Raw genomic sequence first — 22,151 nt, 5'->3', positions numbered from 1 at the left:
ACAGGTCAACTCACACACCAGAAACCAGAAGAAATCAATAATGATTTCTACTCACCGGGGAGATACCAGAAAACTTCTTTGATTTAAATTTAGTGAAGACTCTGAGAAACTGTGCTGAAGTGTCAGAAGTCAGCCCAGAGCTGAGGAACATCTCCCAGAGGCCGCCCCCTGAACCTCCTCATTGGGCTATGGGAGTACAGGTGAGAAATGTATGTTATGGCTTTTTCAAATTTTATTTAGGTATAGTATACAAATTTAGCACATTTCATGCATATATTTTGATGACTTTGGACATCGAACACATCATAATATCAGTACCATAATCAAAGAAGTAGGCATTCATAGGAACCAAAAATCCCCTTAGGCTGCGTGGTAAAAATACCACCTTAAGTGTGAAAATGATCATTTGGATAGAATTAAGTGTTAAAGTGATCATATAAATAGGATCAAGTGTCTGGTAATAATAATAAATTTTTTTTAACTTTTATTTAATGAATATAAATTTCCAAAGTACAGCTTATGGATTACAATGGCTTCCCCCCCATAGCATCCCTCCCAACCACAACCCTCCCCTTTCCCACTCCCTCTCCCCTTCCATTCACATGAGGATTCATTTTCGATTCTCTTTATATACAGAAGATCAGTTTAGCATACATTAAGTAAAGGTTTCAACAGTTTGCTCCCACACAGAAACATAAAGTGAAAAATAATAGATGATTTTTTAAATGATGATGAAATCAGATCATACCTATTGTCATGTTTAATCCCAGTGAGAGTCAAGTTGGGAATTGATAATTTCTTCTTCTTTTTTTTTTTTTTTACAGAAGATCAGTTTAGTATACATTAAGTAAAGATTTCAACAGTTTGCACCCCCATAGAAACACAAAGTGAAATATACTGTTTGAGTACTCGTTATAGCATTAAGCCTCAATGTACAGCACATTAAGGACAGAGATCCTACATGAGGAGTAAGTGCACAGTGACTCCTGTTGTTGACTTTACAAATTGACACTCCTGTTTATGGCATCAGTAATCTCCCTATGCACCAGTCATGAGTTTCCAAGGCTATGGAGCCCCTTGAGTTCTGCAACTCTTATCTTGTTTAGACAAGGTCATAGTCAAAGTGGAGGTTCTCTCCTCCCTTCAGAGAAAGGTACCTCCTTCTTTGAAGACCTGTTCTTTCCACTGGGATCTCACTCACAGAGATCTTTCATTTAGGTGTTTTGTTTTTGTTTTTGTTTTTGTTTTGCCAGAGTGTCTTGGCTTTCCATGCCTGAAATACTCTCATGGGCTTTTCAGCCAGATTGGAATGCCTTTAGGGCTGATTCTGAGGCCAGAGTGCTGTTTAGGACATCCGCCATTCTATGAGTCTGCTGAGTATCTTGCTTCCCATGTTGGATCACTCTCCCCTTTATTCTATCGGTTAGTATTAGCAGGTACTAGACTTGTTTATGTGCTCCCTTTGACTCTTAGTCCTTTCATTATGATGAATTATGAACTGAAATTGATCACTTGGACTAGTGAGATGGCATTGGTTCATGCCACCTCGATGGGATTGAATTGGAGTCCCCTGGTATGTTTCTAACTCTACTGTTTGGGACAAGTCAGCCTGAGCATGTCCCAAATTGTACATCTCTTCCCTCTCTTATTCCCATTCTTATGTTTAACAGGGATCACATTTCAGTTAAATTTCAACACTTAAGAATAACTGTGTATTAATTACAGAATTAAACCAGTCATATTAAGTAGAACAGACAAAAAAACTACTAAGAGGGATAATGTATTAAGTTGTTCATTAATAGTCAGGGCTATGCTGATCAAGTCACCGTTTCTCATAGTGTCCATTTCACTTCAACAGGTTTCCTTTTTGGTGTTCAGTCAGTTGTCACTGATCAGGGAGAACATATGGTATTTGTCCCTTTGGGACTGGCTTATTTCACTCAGCATGATGTGTTCCAGATTCCTCCATTTTATTGCAAATGACTGGATTTCGTTGTTTCTTACTGTGGTATAGTATTCTAAAGAGTGCATATCCCATAATTTCTTTATCCAGTCTACTGTTGATGGGCATTTAGGTTGGTTCCAGGTCTTGGTTATTGTGAATTGTGCTGCAATAAACATTAGGGTGCAGACTGCTTTTTTGTTTGCCAATTTAATTTCCTTTGGGTAAATTCCAAGGAGTGGTATGGCTGGGTTTTATGGTAGAGCTATATTCAGGTTTCTGAGGCATCTCCAGACTGACTTCCATAGTGGCTTGACCAGTTTGCATTCCCACCAACAGTGGGTTAGTGGCCCTTTTTCCCCACATCCTCGCCAGCATCTGTTGTTGGTAGATTTCTGTATGTGAGCCATTATAACTGGGGTGAGGTGGAACCTCATTGTGGTTTTGATTTGCATTTCCCTGATTGCTAGTGATCTTGAACATTTTTTCATGTGCCTGTTGGCCATTTGGATTTCCTCTTTTGAAAAATGTCTATTGAGGTCCTTGGCCCATCTCTTAAGTGGGTTGTTTGTTGTGTTTTTGTGGATTTTCTTGATGTCTTTGTAGATTCTGGTTATTAACCCTTTATCTGTTGCATGGTTTGCAAATATTTTTTCCCATTCTGTCGGTTGTCTCTTCACTCCCCTAACTGTTTCTTTTGCAGTACAGAAACTTCTCAATTTAATGCAATCCCAATAGTTGATTTTGGCTTTGACTGCCTGTGCCTCCCGGGTCTTTTACAGAAATTCTTTGCCTGTGCCAATATCTTGAAGGGTTTCTCCAATGTTCTCTAATAACTTGATGGTGTCAGGTCGTAGATTTAGGTCTTTAATCCATGTTGAGTGGCTTTTTGTGTAAGGTGTAAGGTAGGGGTCTTGCTTTATGCTTCTGCACGTGGAAATCCAGTTTTCCCAGCACCATTTATTGAATAGACTGTCCTTGCTCCAGGGATTGGTTTTAGATCCTTGATCAAATATAAGTTGGCTGTAGATGTTTGGGTTGATTTCTGGTGTTTCAATTCTGTTCCATTGGTCCATCCATCTGTTTCTGTAACAGTACCATGCTGTTTTGATTACAACTGCCCTGTAGTATGTCCTGAAATCTGGTATTGTGATGCCTCCGGCTTTGTTTTTGTTGTACAAGATTGCTTTAACTATTCGAGGTCTCTTGTGCCTCCATATAAATTTCAGCACCATTTTTTCCAGATCTGAGAAGAGGTTTTCGGTATCTTGATTGGTATTGCATTGAATCTATAAATTGCTTTTGGGTGAATGGACATTTTGATGATATTGATTCTTCCAATCCAGGAGCACGGAAGATTTTTCCATTTCTTGGTATCCTCTTCTATTTCTTTCTTTAAGGTTTTGTAATTTTCATCATAGAGATCTTTAACGTCCTTGGTTAAGTTTATTTGAAGGTATTTGATTGTTTTTGTAGCTATTGTGAATGGGATTGATCTTAGAAGTTCTTCCTCAGCCATGGCATTGTCTGTGTATACAAAGGCTGTTGATTTTTGTGCATTGATTTTATACTCTGCTACTTTGCCAAACTCCTCTATGAGTTCCAAGAGTCTCCTAGTAGAGTTCTTTGGATCCCCTAAAGAATCTTATCATCTGCAAAGAGGGATAGTTTGAGTTCTTCCTTCCGAATTTGTATCCCTTTAATTTCTTTTTCTTGCCTAATAGCTCTGGCTAGAACCTCCAGAACTATATTGAATAGCAGTGGTGAGAGTGGGCATCCCTGTCTGGTGACAGATCTCACTGGAAATGCTTCCAACTTTTCCCCATTCAATAGGATGTTGGCTGTGGGTTTTTTATAGATTGCTTTGATTGTATTGAGGAATGTTCCTTCCAAACCCAGTTTGCTTAGAGTTTTCTTCATGAACGGGTGTTGTATTTTATCAAATGCTTTTCGGCGTCTATTGAGATAATCATATGGTTTTTCTTCTGCAGTCTGTTAATTTGGTGAATCACATTGGTTGATTTGCGAATGTTGAACCATCCCTGCATACCAGGGATAAATCCCACTTGTTCTGCGTGGATGATCTTTCTGATATGTTGTTGCATTCTATTGGCGAGAATTTCATTGAGGATTTTTGCATCTATGTTCATCATGGATATTGTTCTGTAAGTCTCTTTCAATGCTGCATCTTTTTCTGGCTTAGGGATTAAGGTGATGCTGGCTTCATAGAAAGAATTTGGGAGGACTCCCTCTTTTTCAATTGTTCTGAATAGTTTGAGAAGAATTGGAGTCAGTTCTTCTTTAAATGTCTGGTAGAATTCAGCAGTGAATCCATCTGGTCCTGGGCTTTTCTTTGTTGGGAGGGCCTTTATTACTGTTTCAATTTCTTTTTCAGTTATGGGTCTGTTTAGGTTTTCGATGTTTTCCTGGTTCAATTTAGGTAGGTTGCATGTGTCCTGGAATCTAAGCATTTCTGATAGGTTTCCCTGTTTGCTGGCATCCTTGTAGTACTTTCTGATGATTCTTTTTATTTCTGTGGTGTCTGTTGTTACATTTCCTTTTTCATCTCTGACTTTATTGATTTGGGTCTTTTCTCTTCTTTTTTTCATTTGTTGGGCCAATGGAGTGTCAATTTTGTTCATTTTTTCAAAAAACCAGCTCCTCGTTTGGCTGATTTTTTGTAATTTTTTTTTTGGATTCAATCCTGTTGATTTCTTCTCAGATTTTAATTATTTCTCTTCTCCTACTAGATTTGGGTCTGGTTTGCTGTAGGTTTTCTAGATCCTTGAGGTGAATTGAAAGCTCATCTATTTGGTGCCTTTCCAATTTCTTGATGTAGGCACCTATTGATATAAACTTTCCTCTTAACACTGCTTTTGCTGTATCCCATAAGTTTTGGTATGTTGTGCTGTTATCCTCATTTACTTCCAGAAAATTTTTGATTTCTCTTTTAATTTCTTCTATGACCCATTATTCATTCAGGAGCATGTTGTTCAATCTCCATGTATTTGCGTATGCTCTAAGGATTCCTGAGTTGCTAATTTCCAACTTCATTCCTTTATGGTCTGAGAAGCTGCATGGTATGATTCTAATTCTTTGAATTTGCTTAGACTTGCTTTATGGCCTAGTATGTGGTCAATCCTAGAGAAGGTTCTATGTACTGCTGAGAAGAATGTAAATGCTTTCTGTGTAGGATTGAAAGTTCTGTATATATCTGTCAGATCCATTTGGGCTATAGTGTCGTTTAAATCTACTGTCTCCTTGTTGATCTTCTGTCCTGTTGATCTGTCTATTTCTGAGAATGGAGTATTGAAGTCCCCCAGTACTATTGTATTGGGGTCTAAGTCTCCCTTTAAGTTCCTTAACAAATCTTTTAGATAAACCGGTGCCCTGTAGTTAGGTGCATATACATTGATAATTGTTATATCTTCTTGTTGTATTGATCCCTTAATCATTATATAGTGTCCCTCTTTGTCTCTCTTAACAGTTTTTGTGGTAAAGTTTATGTTGTCCGATATTAAGATGGCTGCGCCCGCTCTTTTTTCATTTCTGTTGGCATGGTATATCTTTTTCCAACCTTTCACTTTCAGTCTGCGTGCATCTTTGTTGGAAAGATGTGTTTCTTGTAAGCAGCAAATAGATGAGTTTTGTACCTTAACCCATTCAGCCAATCAGTGTCTTTTAACTGGACAGTTCATTAACGTTCAATGTGACTAATGATAAGTGGTAACTTTGCCCTGCCATTTGCCAAAGATAAGTTCTAATATATGCTTTGAATTCCCTGTGATCTTTTGCTTTGAGGTTTCCTTCCTTGGTTTCCTTCCTTTACCTTCTTTCATATTGATGACCGTGTTTCTGTGTTTCTGTGTGTAACACATCTTTAAGCATCTTTTGCAGGGCTGGACGAGTGGTGACAAATTCTTTCAATTTCTGTTTGCTATGAAAGGTCTTTATTTCACCTTCATTCACAAATGATAGCTTTGCAGGATATAATATTCTGGGCTTGCAGTTTTTCTCTCTTAGTACCTGGGCTATATCTCGCCATTCCCTCCTAGCTTGTAGTGTTTCTGATGAGAAGTCAGCTGTGAGTCTAATTGGAGATCCTCTGAGAGTAATCTGACGTTTCTCTCTTGCACAATTTAGGATCTTTTCTTTATGTTTCACTGTGGAGAGTTTAATTACAACATGTCGTGGTTAGGATCTCTTTTGGTCGTGTTTATTAGGGGTTCTGTGAGCTTCCTGTACTAGGATGTCTCTGTCCTTCTCAAAACCTGGGAAATTTTCTGCTAATATCTCACTAAAAAGGCCTTCTAATCCTTTCTCCCTCTCCATGCATTAAGGAACTCCTAGAACCCGAATGTTGGGTTTTTTAATAGTATCCTGTAGATTCCCTACAATATTTTTTAGATTTCTAATTTCCTCTTCTTTTCTTTGGGTTGACTGTATCCTTTCCTGTTCTCTGTCTTCTAAGTCCGATATTCTCTCTTCTGCTTCACCCATTCTGTTTGTAAGGCTCTCTATTGTGTTTGCCATTTGATCTATTGAATTCTTCACTTCATTATGATTTCTCATCACTATCACAGTTTCCTGTTGTACTAGTTGTTTCGTTTCATTTTGATTCCTCCTTAATATTTCATTTTCATGAGAGAGATTTTCAATCCTGTCCATTAAGGATTTCTGTAGTTCAAGAATTTGTTTTTGAGAACTTCTTAAAGTTCTTATAAATTTTTTGAGATCTGCTTCTTGCATTTCTTCTATGTCATCATCTTCATAATCTTGAATTGGGGTGTTTTTCCTTTGGGGGCATCATGGTGACTTCCTTGTTTTTATTACCTCGGTTTTTGCGTTTGTTATTTGGCATATTGGAGATATTTGGTTTCTTCACTGTGGTGCTTTTTCTTGTTATACTATGACTGTAGATTAAGTGGACTGTCTGTTTTTGATGGAGCCTTAGTGGCTAGAGATGGGTGTGGCCTGAGAGCTCTGTTTAGTGTGCCAAAGGTGACACTCCCAGGTTAGGCGTGGTAGATCTCTCTCTCTCTCTCTCTTTCTTTTTTTGATTCAAAAGGGAAGTAATTCTGCACAGCCGAATGAAGTTGGAGGTAGTTAGCAGGCAAATGATATACCCACAGGAGCCAGAGATCAGAAGCTCTTTCCCAGGGACCACACAGGGCATCTGTCCTGCCCTCAGAGTGGGCTCAAATTCTCCTTCAGTCTCCCACTGGGTTGCCAAAGTTATGGAATTGTAGCATCTCTGGAGAGTACTCACGTGAATTCCGTGAGTTCTCTCCCCCACCGTCTCTTTTTTCACAGTCTCAGTTCAGTAGCACCACAAATTTACTAGGTCCTAATCTCCTGTTAATTCGACCCACCCAGAGTCAGGTTTTTCTGCTAGGCTCAGGGCCAGTGCAGACCTGAGGTTGCTCTGCTTATGACGTCTGTCCAAGATGGCGCCTGCTCTTTGTCTTGCTCGCCCTTGAGAGGTGAGCGGAGAGAGAGAAACCCGTGTCCGTACCAGTCACCTTTTTTTCTCTCTCTCTCTCTCTTCCAGTTAGCTGGGTGAACTTCCCCCCCCCCGGGGGTCATTCCCTCTAGTCTCCTCTCTCCGCTTGCCTGCCGGTGTCTCGGGCTATTGAGGTTCAGCTCACCTTGCGTTCCAGCGCTGGTGTGTTGAGTCTCCTGCTGGTGTCCCGAACTGTGGGCTCCCATGCTCTGCACGCAGGTCCACTGTGAATCACACGTTCTGGAAGAGTTCTCCTGCTGTTTCCTCCCCTAATCTTCCTTGAACCTGCAGTATCTCCACTTTTATTAAACTGTCTCTCCCCAGACTATCAGGGTGCTCCCTTCCTATTCCGCCATCTTGCCTCCTCCTATAACAATGAATAATAAAATTTAAAAGTAGAGACTGTTCCAACATGGGAAGCAGTCCACACAGCAGACTCATAGAATGATAATCACATAAAGTAGCACTCTGACCTCAGAATCAGCCCTCAAGGCATTTTGGTCTGGCTAAAAAGTCCACAAGAACATATCTGTCATGGAAAGCCAAGACACTTAGAAAAAAAAAGTCCTACATGAAGCACTTCGGTGGGTGAAACCCCAGGGGAAAGATGGGGTCTTCAAAAAATAAGGTACTTTTCTCTGAAGGGAAGAAAGAAATTTAGCTTATGGTTTTCAAAAGTATTCCATAGGAGCTGGCACTGTGGTATAGTGTGCAAAGCCACCACCTGTTGTCCTGGCATCAATATTGGCACCAATTCAAGTCCTGGCTTCTCCATGTCCTATCCAGCTCTCTGTGCACTGAATTTATATCCTGCTACTTTGCCACACTCTTCTATGAGTTCTAAGAGTCTCTTAGTAGAGTTCTTTGGATCCCCTAAATAAAGAATCATATCATCTGCAAAGAGGGATAGTTTGACTTCTTTCTTCCCAAGTTGTATCCCTTTAACTTTTTTTTCTTGCCTAATAGCTCTGGCTAAAACTTCTATTACTATATTGAATAGCAATGGTGAGAGCCGGCATCCCTGTCTGGTACCAGATCTCAGTGGAAATGCTTCCAACTTTTCCCCATTCAATACGGTGCTGGCTGGGGTCTTTTTCACAATTTACCCTGATTGTGTTGAGGAATGCTCCTTATATACTCAATTTGCTTCTAAGATCAATCCCATTCACAATAGATACAAAGACAAACCAATACCTTGGAATAAGCTTAACACATGATGTCAAAGATCTCTATGATAATTACCTTAAAGAAAGAAATAGAAGAGGATACCAAAAAATGGAAAATCTTCCATGATCATGGATTAGAAGATTCAGTATCATCAAAATTTCCATTCTCCCAAAAGCAATTTACATATTCAATGCGATACCAATCAAAATACAAAGACATTCTTCTCAGATCTGGAAAAAGTGATGCCGAAATTCATATGGAGGCACCGAAGACCTCGAATAGCTAAAGCAATCTTGTGCAAGAAAAACAAAGTTAGAGGCTTCGCAATACCAGATTTCAGGACATACTACAGGGCAGTTATAATCAAAACAGCATGGTACTGGTACAGAAACAGATGGATAGACCAATGGAACAGAATTGAAACATCAGAAATCAATCCAAATGTCTACAGCCACCATATATTTGATCAAGGATCTAAAACCAATTCCTGGAGCAAGGACAGTCTATTCAACCAATGGTGCTGGGAAAACTGCATTTCCATATGCAGAGGCATGAAGCAAGACCCCAACATTACACCTTACACAAAAATCCATTCAACATGAATTAAAGACCTAAATCTATGACATGACACCATCAAATTTTTAGAGAACATCAGAGAAATCCTCCAAGATACAGGCACATGTAAGATTTCTTGGAAAGGACCCCAGAGACACAGGAAGTCAAAGCCAGAATTAACATTTGGGATTACATCAAATTGAGAAGTTTCTGTACTGCAAAAGAAACAGTCAGGAAAGTGAAGAGGCAACCAACAGAATGGGAAAAATATTTGCAAATTATGCAACTGATAAAGGATTAATAACCAGAATCTACAAAGACATCAAGAAAATCCACAACAACAAAACAAACAACCCACTTAAGAGATGGTCCAAGGACCTAAATAGATATTTTTCAAAAGAGGAAATCCAGGTTGGGGCCGTGGGTCAATAGGCTAATCCTCCACCTGTGGCACCAGCACCCAGGGTTCTAGTCCCAGTCAGGGCACTGGATTCTGTCCCGGTTGCTCCTCTTACAGTCCAGCTCTCTGTTGTGGCCAGGCAGTTAAGTAGAGTATGGCCCAGCTCTTTGGGCCCTGCACCCACATGGAAGACCAAGAGGAAGCACCTGGCTCCTGGCTTCAAGTCAGTGCAGTGCGGTGGCCACAGCACATGGGCCGCAGTGGCCATTGGGGGGTGAACCAATGGAAAAGGAAGACCTTTCTCTCTGTCTCTCTCTCTCACTGTCCACTCTGCCTGTCAAAAAAAAAAAAAAAAAGAGGAAATCCAAATGGCCAACAGACACATGAAAAAATGTTCAGGATCACTGGCCATCAGGGAAATGCAAATCAAAACTACAATGAGGTTTTACCTCACCCCTGTTACAATAACTTACATACAGAAATCAACTAACAGCAGATGCTGGCAAGGATGTGGGATAAAGGGGCACTAACTCACTGTTGGTGGGGATACAAACTGGTAAAGCCACTATGGAAGTCAGTCTGGAGATTCTTCAGAAACCTGAATGTAGCCCTACCATATGACCCAGCCATCCCACTCCTTGGAATTTACCCAAAGTAAAGTAAATTGGCAAATAAAGTAGCTGTCTGCACCTCAATGTTTATTGCAGCTCAATTCACAATAGCTAAGACATGGAATGAACCTAAATGCCCATCAACAGAAGACTGGAAAATGAAATTATGGGATATGTACCCTATAGAATACTATATAGCAGTAAAAAATGAAATCTGGTCATTTGCAACAAAATGGAAAAATCTGGAAAACATCATGCTAAATGAATAAGTCAGTCCCAAAGGGACAAATATATGTTCTCCCTAATTGGTGACAATTAACTGAGCACCTAAAAGGTAAACTGTTGAAGTGAAATGGACACCATGAGAAACAATGACTTTATTTATGATTGACACATTCATCCTCACTGTCGAGGAACAACCTACTATTTTATTCCTTTTAGTATGTTTTTTGTTCTACCTAATACCATTGGTCAAACTCTTTAATTAATACAAAATTATTCTTAAGTGTTTAATTTCACTGAAAAGAGACTCCCATTAAATATAAGAATGTGAATAAGAGAGGTAGGAGATGTACAGTTAGACACATGCTCAGTCGGACTTACCCCTAATGGTAAAGCTGAAACATGTCAGGGGATTCCAAGTTAATCCCATCAAGGTGGCATGTTCCAATGCCATGTTACTCGTCAAAGTGATCAAAGTTCATAATTGATCATAATGATAGGATTAAGTGTCAAATGGATCACATAAACAAGACTAGTGTCTGCTAATAATAACTGAAAGAATTAAAAAGGAGAGAAAGAGCCAACATGGAAAGCAGAATACACAGTAGACTCATAGAGTGGCAGATGTCCTAAATGTCATAAATAAGAGTGTCGGCAGCCAGCGCCGTGGCTCACTAGGCTAATCCTCCACCTTGCGGTGCCGGCACACCAGGTTCTAGTCCCAGTTGGGGCACCAGATTCTGTCCCGGTTGCCCCTCTTCCAGGCCAGCTCTCTGCTGTGGCCAGGGAGTGCAGTGGAGGATGGCCCAAGTGCTTGGACCCTCCACCCCATGGGAGACCAGGAGAAGCATCTGGCTCCTGCCTTTGGATCAGCGTGGTGGGCTGGCCGTGGCAGCCATTGGAGGGTGAACCAATGGCAAAGGAAGACCTTTCTCTCTGTCTCTCTCTCTCACTATCCACTCGACCTGTCAAAAAAAATAATAAATAAGTAAATAAATAAATAAATAAGAGTGTCAATTGTTAAATCAACAACAGGGGTCACTGTGTACTTACTCCCCATGTAGCATCTCTGTCCTTAATGTTTTTCCTTTGTAAATTTATAGTAAAACTGGTATTAAAATAGTACTTCATACTTTGTGTGTCTGTTTAGGTACAATCTGTTGAAATCTTTGCCTAGTGTATATTAAGTTGATCTTCTGTATATAAAGATTGAAAATGAATCTTAATGAAGAATGGGGGGCAGGTGCTGCGGCACAGAGGGTAAATACCCTGGCCTGAAGCACTGGTGTCTCATATGGGCACCTGTTTGAGACCCAGCTGCTCCACTTATGATCCAGCTCTCTGCTAAGGCCTGTGAAAGAAGTAAAAGATGGCCTAAGTCCATAATCACTGGCACCTGCATGAGACCTCGAGGAAGCTCCTGCCTCCTGGCTTTGGATTGGCATAGCTCTGGCTGTTGTGGACATTGGAGCATGAACCATCAGATGGAAGACCTCTCTCTCTCTTTCTCTCTCTCTCTCTCTCTGCCCCTCCTCTCTCTGTGGTGTAACTCTGACTCACAAATAAGTAAGTCTTTCAAAAAATGAAGAATGAAATGGGAAAAAGATTAGGAGATGGAATGGGTTGCAAGTGGGAAAGTGGATATGGAGGGAAAATTGCTATAATCCAAAAGTTGCACTTTTGAAGTTTATATTTATTAAATAAAAGTTTTCCAAAAAAGCTAATGAATAGAGATGGAAGTGGTACATAAAGAGGTGGTGACCCAAATGCATCTATATAAATACCAAAAGTGTTCCTTCATATATTCTAAAACCTTAGGTATATATGATTTGAATAATTATCATACTATGTTATGCCCTAATTCAAGAGATTATGATTGACACATTAATCCTTTGTAGATACCATACATATTTGCCTTTGTCACTTTTATTCCATTCAACCCCTCTCTGTGGAGGATCTCAGGTAAGGCCATTATTTCATGCTGTGTTGTCAGAGGGGGCAATCCTAGGGAATTTTTCAAGTGTTTTCCATAACAACAGGGGTTGAATTCCTAATGCATAGTTAGTTCCTAAGTAGTGGAACCCTCATACCCCAGATTCAGAATCTTAGTCACCTAGGCCCCCAGAGGTGTCAGTCCAGGGTGAAGGGAATCTAGAATGGGGTAGTAGAGGAGAGTAGTGATGATATCAATTGCAGATTTGAGACTGGTTTGTTAGGGGTGGAGGGAGCTGTCTAATTTGTTCCATTGACCTTGTAAGTTTCTCAAGACCATCCTAAAGCAGGCACTTTATGTATACACACATGCACACACACATACATATGTAGAATATCAAGTTATATATATATAATGATATATTATTTACATCAAGTATTATATATATAAAATTTAAATGTGAAAGGCAGGGGAGGTAGAGATATGGCTCTTTCATTTGCTGATTCACACCCTAAATACTCAGCCAGGTGTAAGCCAGTCAAGCCAGGTCTCCCTCCATCCTGGTCTCCCACATGGGTTGCAGGAATCCCAGCACTTGGACCACCTGCTTCTGTCTTTCCAGGTACATTAGCAGGAAGCTGGGTCAGAATCAGAGCAGCCGGAACTAAGTATGGGATGCTGTGCCATAACACCAGCCCCTGGGTGCAGGCACTTTAAGAAGCAAGTATGGGGCCAGCGTGGTGCCATAGCAGTTTAAGCCTATCTGTGATGCCAATATCCCATGCAGGTGCCAGTTCAAGACCCAGCTGCCCTACTTCCAATCCAGTTCTCTGCTAGTGCACCTGGGAAGACAGCAGAGGAGGATCCAAGTGCTTGGGACCCTGTACCTGTGTGGGAGAGCCAGAAAAAGCTCCCGGATCCTGGCTTCAGCCTGGCCCAGCCCCAGCTGTTACAGCCATTTGAAGAGTGACCCAGTAGACAGAAGATCTGCCCTGTCTCTGTAACTCTGCCTTTCAAGTAAATGAAAACATTAATCTTAAAAAAATAAAAGCAAGTGCATGTGAATGCCATAAATTGTGGACCATAGTGGATATAGCAGTTTGTTTTCTAGATCCTGCAAGACTAAGCTATTCCTTCAGCCATTGGAAGTATTATTTGCTAATGGCTCATGTTGCTATCCTCTCTGAGAATTCTTTTAGGCAAAAGGAAAGTACCTCATCTGAGAATGTGGCCCCTACTCCACTTCCTCTGACTGGTTAATTTGGAGAGGGGAGGATCATCAGATTATGGCTCAGTTCCCTTGTCTCAATTTGGAACCTCCCTGAAGGGCCACCCCACTTCCAGAATTCCCCATAGAATCAACTGTCTTCTATTTTAGTTTATCACAATTCAATCTTCATTCAATCCTTTATAGAGATTGTGTTCCCAAGAGTTAGTAAGAAAACACTCTACCTCACCTGAGAAGAGATCACAGTATCAGGTGAAGAACCTCAATCAAATGAGAATCTTGCATAGATGAAGGAGGACATGCAAGGAGTTGTGGAAGAAGGCTAGCAGAGTTGGCAGGGAGTATTGAAAGCTGAAGAGTTGTGCAGAACTTTCAGAGGTCACAAATGCTGGGAGTTGAAGTTTGGACTCATCCAAAGTGGAATGACCTAGAGGGGAACCTCAATTATAATAAAAATCCTAGAAATGTCCCACTGTGGGAGTAAGTAGCATACACTAAGAATAAGGACTATATCTTAGGAGTAAATGCAAAACTGAAATGGTATTTCCCTAAAAGGTAAAAAACCTAAATTTCGTAGTCTGAGGATGATCTGTTAGTATTAAACTGCCTGTCATAACAAAATTCAGTATTTAGTGGCAGATGACATAGTTAAGACCCTCTGTAACTATTACTACATCCAGCGCACAGACAAAAGCTAGACAGGCAAAGCCGCAAGAAGATGTTCTCAATTACAAATATAAAAATCAATAAAAATAGGCCCAGAGAAAATTCAGGTGCTAGAGTTAGACAAGGATAGTGGTTAGAAGTAATGATGAATTTGAAATGACTATGATTAAAATACTAAGGAAAATTGAGAAAATATGGACAAACCATAGAAAATCAAAGACAACCTGAAAGTCCTCAAAGCAACCAAAGAAAAAAAGGCAATTTCTATTAAAGGAGCAACAATATTGATGACTTTCAAAAGGACCTATGAAAGTAAGACGACATTGGACGATGATTATGATATTTGACTTTTCAAGGGTTAAGGTAGGACAAGGAGACACTGTGACTTCCTAAAAATTTAGAACTGATGAAAATATTCCAAAATGAAGACAAAATGGGTCCCAGTCCCAGGCCTGGCTGTCCCACCTCTGATCCAGCTGTCTGCTTTGGCCTGGGAAAGCAACAGAAGATGACCCAAGTCCTTGGGCCCCTGCACCCACGTGGGAGACGCAGAAGAAGCTCCTGGCTGCTGGCTTCGGATTGGCCCAGCTCCGGCCATTGCGGCCATTTGTGGAGTGAACCAGTGGATGGAAGACCTGTCTTTCTCTTTTTTGAAAAGCTGGAAACACAGAAAAGTGTAATTGCACTAGAAGAAACACTACAGAGATTTCTTCAGGCTGCTGCAGGAAGATGATTTAATGTGGAGATATATAACTCCAGGAATTTAGATAATCAAGACATAAAATGCAAATAAATATAAATGAATACTGACTGTATAAACCCTGTATAGTTTTACAACTTTTATGTACATCTACTTTTTCAAAATAAAATGCTCTTGAAAACCACATTAAACTTCCCCCAAAACCAGAGATGGCAGAAGGCACTTCAGGAGATCCCCAGTCCTTCCCACAAGACTAGAGATTATAATCATCCCAGCAAGTGGCTCATGGTCTAGCCAACAGTGGAGCTGACAGGTTCTTCCATGGGACTACCGAGCTCCTTAAAATTACAGGCCACTATGCCGGCGCCACGGCTCACTAGGCTAATCCTCTGCCTTGTGGCACCGGCACACTGGGTTCTAGTCCTGGTCGGGGTGTCGGATTCTGTCCCGGTTGTCCAGGCCAGCTTTCTGCTGTGGCCAGGGAGTGCAGTGGAGGATGGCCTTAGTACTTGGGCCCTGCACCCCATGGGAGACCAGAAGAAGTACCTGGCTCCTGCCATCGGATCAGCGCAGTATGGTGGCTGCAGCACGCCAGCCGCAGTGGCCATTGGAGGGTGAACCAACAGCAAAAGGAAGACCTTTCTCTCTCTGTCTCTCTCTCACTGTCCACTCTGCCTGTCAAAAATAAATCAAAAAAATAAATAAATAACAAAAAAATTACAGGCCACAGGAGCTCAGATAGCAACTGTCATCCTCATACAAAACAGTGGGTCCAAGCAAAACTTTCATCCTTACAAAACGAGAGTTGATGAGTATCTGAGCCAACACTCTAGTCATATGCAATACTAGAAAGGGGGTCACATCACAAGAGACTTCCTCAGCTGCCCCTCAACTCTAGAGAATGGAGAGCCCATATCCAGTGGACGACCAAGTCCAGACCAAGTAAGTAGACAAGACCCAGAATGACTGCTGGTCCCCCACAACAAGAGAAAGAATAGAAGCTATTAGAGATCCTTCTGCTTCCATTGGCTAGAGGTAAATGAGGCCCCATGCAATAACCGCCCCTGCCACCTGCCATCTCCCTGAACTGGAGATGATGGGACCTCTGTCATCCCAAGATTTGAAAAATGGAAGGGACCAGCATTGTCATAGTGAGTGGAGCTGCTGCCTGTGACATCGGCATCCAACTTGGATGCCAGTTTGAGACCTGGCTGCTCAGCTTCAGATCTGCTCCCTGCTAAGGATCCTGGGGAAACAGCAGGATATAACTCAGGTGCTTGGGCCCCTGCACTCACATAGGAGACATGAGAGAAAACAGGATCCAAAGCTTTAGGTCCCCTAATTAACCCTTATGTCATGGGGGTTTGTTCACATGTTGGAGGTTTCAAGTCATACCCTGTATCACAACTTGATGGAAATCCTGAAAAAGCAACTCCCAATTCCCTACCCAGTAAATGCCACACCACTGTCCCTCAGTGCAGGTCCCAGCTTGCCTCCCTCTCTCCAAGACTAGATATTAATGTTTCTAGCAGTGACACCTTAGACACCTTTGAGACAATCGAGAGTCTTCACAGGTAGCCCGCCATGGTCTACAACATTTCATATGCTGGGAAACTACCTCTCATGCCATTGTTAAAGTTGCAGCTGATAGAAGCATCTGCCAGCAGCATTCATCACAGATGAGGGGATCCCAGAATGCAAATTCCGCAGGTCTCCCTCAGCATAAGATGACTGCACCCACGGTGAGACTTCCCTTATCCCAAACACAAGGAATAATCAGTCTCAGCAGGCAGCCTCTCCTTGCAGTATAAATATCCTACATCACTGTCCCCACATTGTAGTGGATGAACAGAGCCCCAATGAACCAAGTATCTCCTTCCCCAGGGGATGTTGTCTCAGAACATGAAAGTCGAGAGTGGTTCTCACAAGCCAACAGATAATGCCAAAGCTCCCATGATAGGAATGGCAGGAGCCCAGCAACAAATCTCCCCCCCAAAATCGAACCATTGAATAGCCTGCACCCAACACAATCCTTTTATCTGCTGTATTCCCCACTGAATAGCCCCAGAGGAAAGGGAGAGGGGTGCTAGGGACAGGACTGAAAGTGAAAGAGAGGTAAGAGGGGAGTGGGAAAAAAAAGTGGGAAAGGAACAATTATGCACAGACACAAAATCTGGGATCTGAGCAAGCAAAATTATTCTCCCAAAATGCATGGAAGCAAATTTGAGCAAGTACTCCCAGTCATATCTAATAGTAGAAATGGCAACAACAAAAGTGATTCCCTGAATGGCCCATTCCAGGTCCTTGCAAAGCTATCCATGAATAGTAGGGCCCTAAACATGTACAGTCAAACCATATTATCTAGGCCTACTCTACACTGTATAATAATATTTGGCCATTTTTGATTAGCTTGTTTCAGCATGAAACAATCATGTTATTACCTATGTCCTTAATACATTTTTTTTGCAAAAAAATTCTTGAGTACCTTTATTCCATAAGTTCTTTTAAGAACTTTTAAGAAGATCCATTGAATGCCACTCGTGTCAACAACTTTTATAATACCAGTTAAAATAGTTTACATTGAGGTTGCTACAGTTACAAAGATTGCATTGAATAGGGCAAAGTTGAGCTTTATGGCTCCTGCCTGTTCTCACTTCTAATTGTTTAAAAAGTCATATATATATAATTTAATTGGAGAGGGGGAGAGAGGGAGATCTTCCATATGCTGATTCACTCTCGAAATGGCTCCCAAGCCTGAGTAGGGCAAGGCTGAACCCAGGAAAGTAATCAGGATTTTAATCTGACTCAAATGGCCATAACATGAAGAAAATCTCATAGGAGCAGATATCTTACCCTTGAACATTATGTATTGTAAGAAAAAAATTGTATCAAATACTATATAATCCCTCATGCTATATTATCCATGTAGACTTTTATATTAAAATAAAGAAAAGGTATTGTAAAGAAAAACTGAACTATTGAAAGAGTTCCTTTCTTATGGGAAACCTATCCTGTCATCCATAAAAAGAGGTGCAGTCCACAGTTTCAGTCTAAAGAGTTTCATAAAGAACAGTTGGGGATTACAGGATCAGTGAAGAGGGTGGGACTGGCATTACACGGAAAGCTCTTTCTTGGGGGGGGTTTCCTTGCCCCCACAGTGCCTGCACCACGTGGCTGCTCCTTCTCTCCAGCTTCTGCCCCGTCAGTCTCCCCTTCCCGCCTTCTCTCCCTCTCTGATGATCTTGTCTGTATTCAGGGCCTCAGCAAGTCTCCTACTCAGCTTCTTCACTTTCCTTGTCTTCCTTTGGATGTCCGTAGGAGTTACCTGCCGGCTGTAGTAAGACCAGGAAACCCCTGGATCTGCGGGTGGAACCATCAAAGTCATCTCCGAGGCTGGCCCAGGGGTGGGCGTGGGCGTGGGCCTGGACTGCAGACCCACAGCACTAGCTGGACCTGGGGATCTGCTTGGGATTGCCGGTGCTGTCATCTTCCAGGCATTTGCAAAATTCAAACTGGGTAAAGGCTCTCGCTCGCTGCTGCTGGCTCAGAGCCCTGCAGCCACCTGAGTGCACAGACCTGCTGGGGCTTTTCCAGGTTCCCCTCGGCTGGTGGCGCTGGAATGCATTGCCCGAGAGGGCAGTAACTCGAGTAACTGGGCTCTGGAAGGCGCAGCTGGTCTGAGCAGCATTGCGGAGCCTGTGCTGGTGAGGATGTGGGGAAAAACATACCCTAATGCACTGTTGGTGGGAATGTAAGCTGATAAAGCTGCTATGGAAGACTTTATGGAGGACCAGTTTATACCTGTAAGAAGGTGTAAAAAAATGAATGTCCTGCTGTGGGCTGTTGGATAAAATAAATATGGTAGACAGAAAGACAAATAACACAGATTCTCCCTTAAATGTGGTAGCTAGCATTTTTAAAATAGTCACAAGATGAAAATTTAAAATAGCAATTTGATATCCGATAACTTTGGACAGCCCTTGTGTCAATTGTTGAGGAACAGTTTGTTTTTTCATACTATTTGTTGAACTCTTACTTAATATAGAATTAATTTTAGGTGTATAAAGTTAATTGAAAATAAATCTTAGTGTAAAATAAGAATGGGAATAGGAGAGGAAGGAGGAAGAAGAGTAGAAGTGTAGGTGCAAGGACAGGTAGCGTGGGAAAAATCATAACATTCCTAAAGTTGTTTTTATGAAATGTGTCAAGTTTAGATACCTTAAATAAAAGGGTTCTGGGGAAATCTAAGAAAAAATTCATTTTGGTTGTGAAGAAAAATAAAGGAAAGAAATATGTCTGTTTATATCATTTTGGCTGCAAATATAGTATTTTGCCTTTGTTTTAAAACTTTGTTTAACAAATTATTAATAACTACACACTACTACACTATGAATGTTCTATGGCTATTTTAAAATTTGCTGTATGTGAGGGAAGTTGAACATTTTTCATTGGATTATTGTTTATAGCCCCTGCCTATATTCCTGCAGAACTATGGTCTTCTTGCTTAGTACTTGTTGAACGCTTTATTTAGTGGAGCTTTAAGCTTTTGAGTCAAATGCAAACTAAAACTATGTTATCTCAAAAATAACAAAATATTAGGTTGAGCAGAAAAATGAAACAATAAAATTGCAAAAAAGAATGGTAAAAATCTGTGAGATGGAAAAGTATACAATTTGAAAAAGGAATAAGTGATGATGGTGCAATGTGTATGGGTTTGAACCAAGACTCCTAAGCCACATATTGACTGTTGCCACTTGTCAGAATTATTCATAAAATGTGAATTCATAGAAACATATGGAGATGATTGGTTGCATGATATGAGTTTGAAAGTGACTTCTTATTACATAAGGAAATTTTTATAGGATGATGAAAACCCTTCAATCCACTTAGAGAAGACTACTGCCTGAATGTGTGAACATACTGTGCATAATCTGAATGTTCAATATGAATATGCATGCACTTAAATGCTTTTGACTTGTCCAGTTTAAAATTGGTTCATCTTAGCTATGAGAATTCCACATTAATCCAAACAGCATTGTGTCCCATGTGCAATTGGAAAAAGAAAATTTAAAGCAAAGACAAAAATAAAAAAACAATATATTGGCAGAAGAACATACAGTTACTGATTCAGTGCCATGTGTAAGTGGATATTCCATATATGTGTTATAAAAGCACCACTTCAAAATAGTTCAACAATGAGTATTTATTAAGATATTTTTGGACAACACAGTATCTCAACAGAGGAACACTGCATGACCAATCACCTCCCGTATCTGGGAAAGAAATCTCACTTAAATCACAATGTCAACAAAGAAATGACAAGCACTCAGTAGCCAGGGCAAACAGAATGCAAAGCATGTTTAATTAGATGTCCTCACATATATGAGCACTTACATTGTCTATACACTGATAAATAAATAGAAATTAATTCATCTCAACTATTTCAGTGATAGCCTTTTAATATAAAATAGCATTGTTGTTGTAGCCTTGATGGGCATTTACACCATAATTTATTTTTACTCGATATAAAAATTTTCTCTAAACTCCCATTACTAACTCTGAGAGGGAGAGAAACAGAAGGTTAGTGACAGAGACAGAGAGACCTCCCATTCAATGCCTCATATCTCTACACCCCCTATGCCTGTGCCTGGGATGAGGCTACAACCAACAACAGTCAGTCAGACCCTAGATTTTCATATGGTTGGACAGGACCAAGTTACGTGAAGATTCACCACTGCCTTCAAGGGTCCCCAGGAATCAGAAGTCCAGGTCAGGAGCCAAAGCCAGAGCCAGAAATTGATGCCATGCACTCAGACTGCTAGGCTGTATGTCCAATACATAAATAGTTTTTAAAGGAAAAAAATCAACTTTAGTTCCTTCATTATTTCTGGATTGCTACTTCAGTCTGGATTCATGGTTCTAAACTCTGAATATGTGATAGCAAAACAAGTGGAAAAATTTTAGAATCCTTTAGAACTTGCTTTTATTCTTTAAGCCTTTCAAAGAGTTCATCTCAGGTCTTATGAGAATAACATAGCACTTGGGGACAAAGATGCAGCCCAGGAGCCCCGCACTGGAGGCCAAGATGGAGAAGGCCTCCACAGCCACCATGACCTTCCCCTTGGTGCTGTGGTAGACAGGAAGGAAGGTCACCCAGACACTGCAGAACACCAGCATGCTGAATGTAAGGAACTTAGCTTCATTGAAAGTGTCAGGCAGATTCCTGGCTAGAAAAGCCACAGTGAAGCTGGCCAGGGCCATGGAACCCAGGTAGCCCAGGACACAGTAGAAGGCAGTGACCGAACCCTTATTGCACACCAGGATGATGTGGCCAGGCTCAGAGTGTGTATCTAACTCAATGAAGGGAGGAGAGATTCCCAGCCAGATGCTACAGAGAATCAGTTGGAGGAGGAAGCAGATGGGAATGACAGAGTTAGAAACTCCTGATATCAACAATCGCCTGACAGTTCTGCGAGGTTTTGTAACCTTGAAGGCCAGAATCACAGTGATGGTCTTGGCCAGCACAGTGGAAACAGCCACTGTGAACACAAGGCCAAATGCTATTTGCTGGAGGAGGCAGGTGGCTGTGTTGGGACAGCCAAGGAAGAGTAAGGAGCAGAGGAAGCACAGGAGGAGGGTGATGAGCAGGATGTAGCTGAGGGTCCTGTTATTGGCCTTGACTATGGGAGTGTCTTGGTGCTTCACAAAGATCCAGAGGACCGCAGCTGTGAGGACAGAGAAGCACAGAGCCATGCAGGCCAGAGCCATCCCCAGAGATTCCTCAAAGGCCAAGAACGTCATCAACTTAGGGAGGCAGCGACTTCTATCCTGGTTTGGGTATTCGTGATCTTCACATGGGATGCACTGCTTTGCATCTGAGGAAGGAGAAAAACTGAAGGTTTACTTTGTAGAAATTCTGGATTTCTTTCTGTTGTGGAAAATGGTCAACTGCAATGCTGCTGGGAGCTTGTGATATATAGCAGGGTACACCTTATCGAGTTTCTGCATTGCTGTCCAGGGAGGATGCCCATCTGCAGATTGGAACAAACTCATTCAAACAACACCTTCAGCATATGGGGGCTAGGTTGACTTATCCTGTGACACATTCCTGTTCCCATGGTCATGGATGCTTCCCAGCCTTTCTCTGTTCTATCCCCTAAGTCAGCCTCTTGTCACATCCTGTATCTCTGTAGCTCAGACACAGAAATAAACAACCCCAAACTC

At 41.3% G+C, this 22,151-nt stretch overlaps 1 protein-coding gene and 1 pseudogene across 1 annotated transcript in view; both read right to left on the bottom strand.

The window, feature by feature from the left end:
- The window catches only part of LOC138847805 (vomeronasal type-2 receptor 116-like), a 63,504-nt pseudogene extending 44,889 nt beyond the window's left edge, over window positions 1-18,615 (bottom strand).
- A 2,282-nt stretch (window positions 18,616-20,897) lies between these two features.
- The window catches only part of LOC149121475 (vomeronasal type-2 receptor 116-like), a 60,155-nt gene continuing 58,901 nt past the window's right edge, over window positions 20,898-22,151 (bottom strand). The window contains exon 5 of the mRNA XM_089315525.1: window positions 20,898-21,802. Coding sequence (XP_089171651.1) covers window positions 20,898-21,802 — 905 coding nt within the window. The remainder of the gene's footprint in view (window positions 21,803-22,151) is intronic.

The sequence above is a fragment of the Oryctolagus cuniculus genome, chromosome 16 (genome assembly GCF_051225735.1).
Source record: "Oryctolagus cuniculus isolate XC-2025 breed Fujian yellow rabbit chromosome 16, ASM5122573v1, whole genome shotgun sequence".
Classification (NCBI taxonomy): Eukaryota; Metazoa; Chordata; class Mammalia; order Lagomorpha; family Leporidae; genus Oryctolagus; species Oryctolagus cuniculus.
This window is presented reverse-complemented; position numbering and strand designations above follow the sequence as displayed.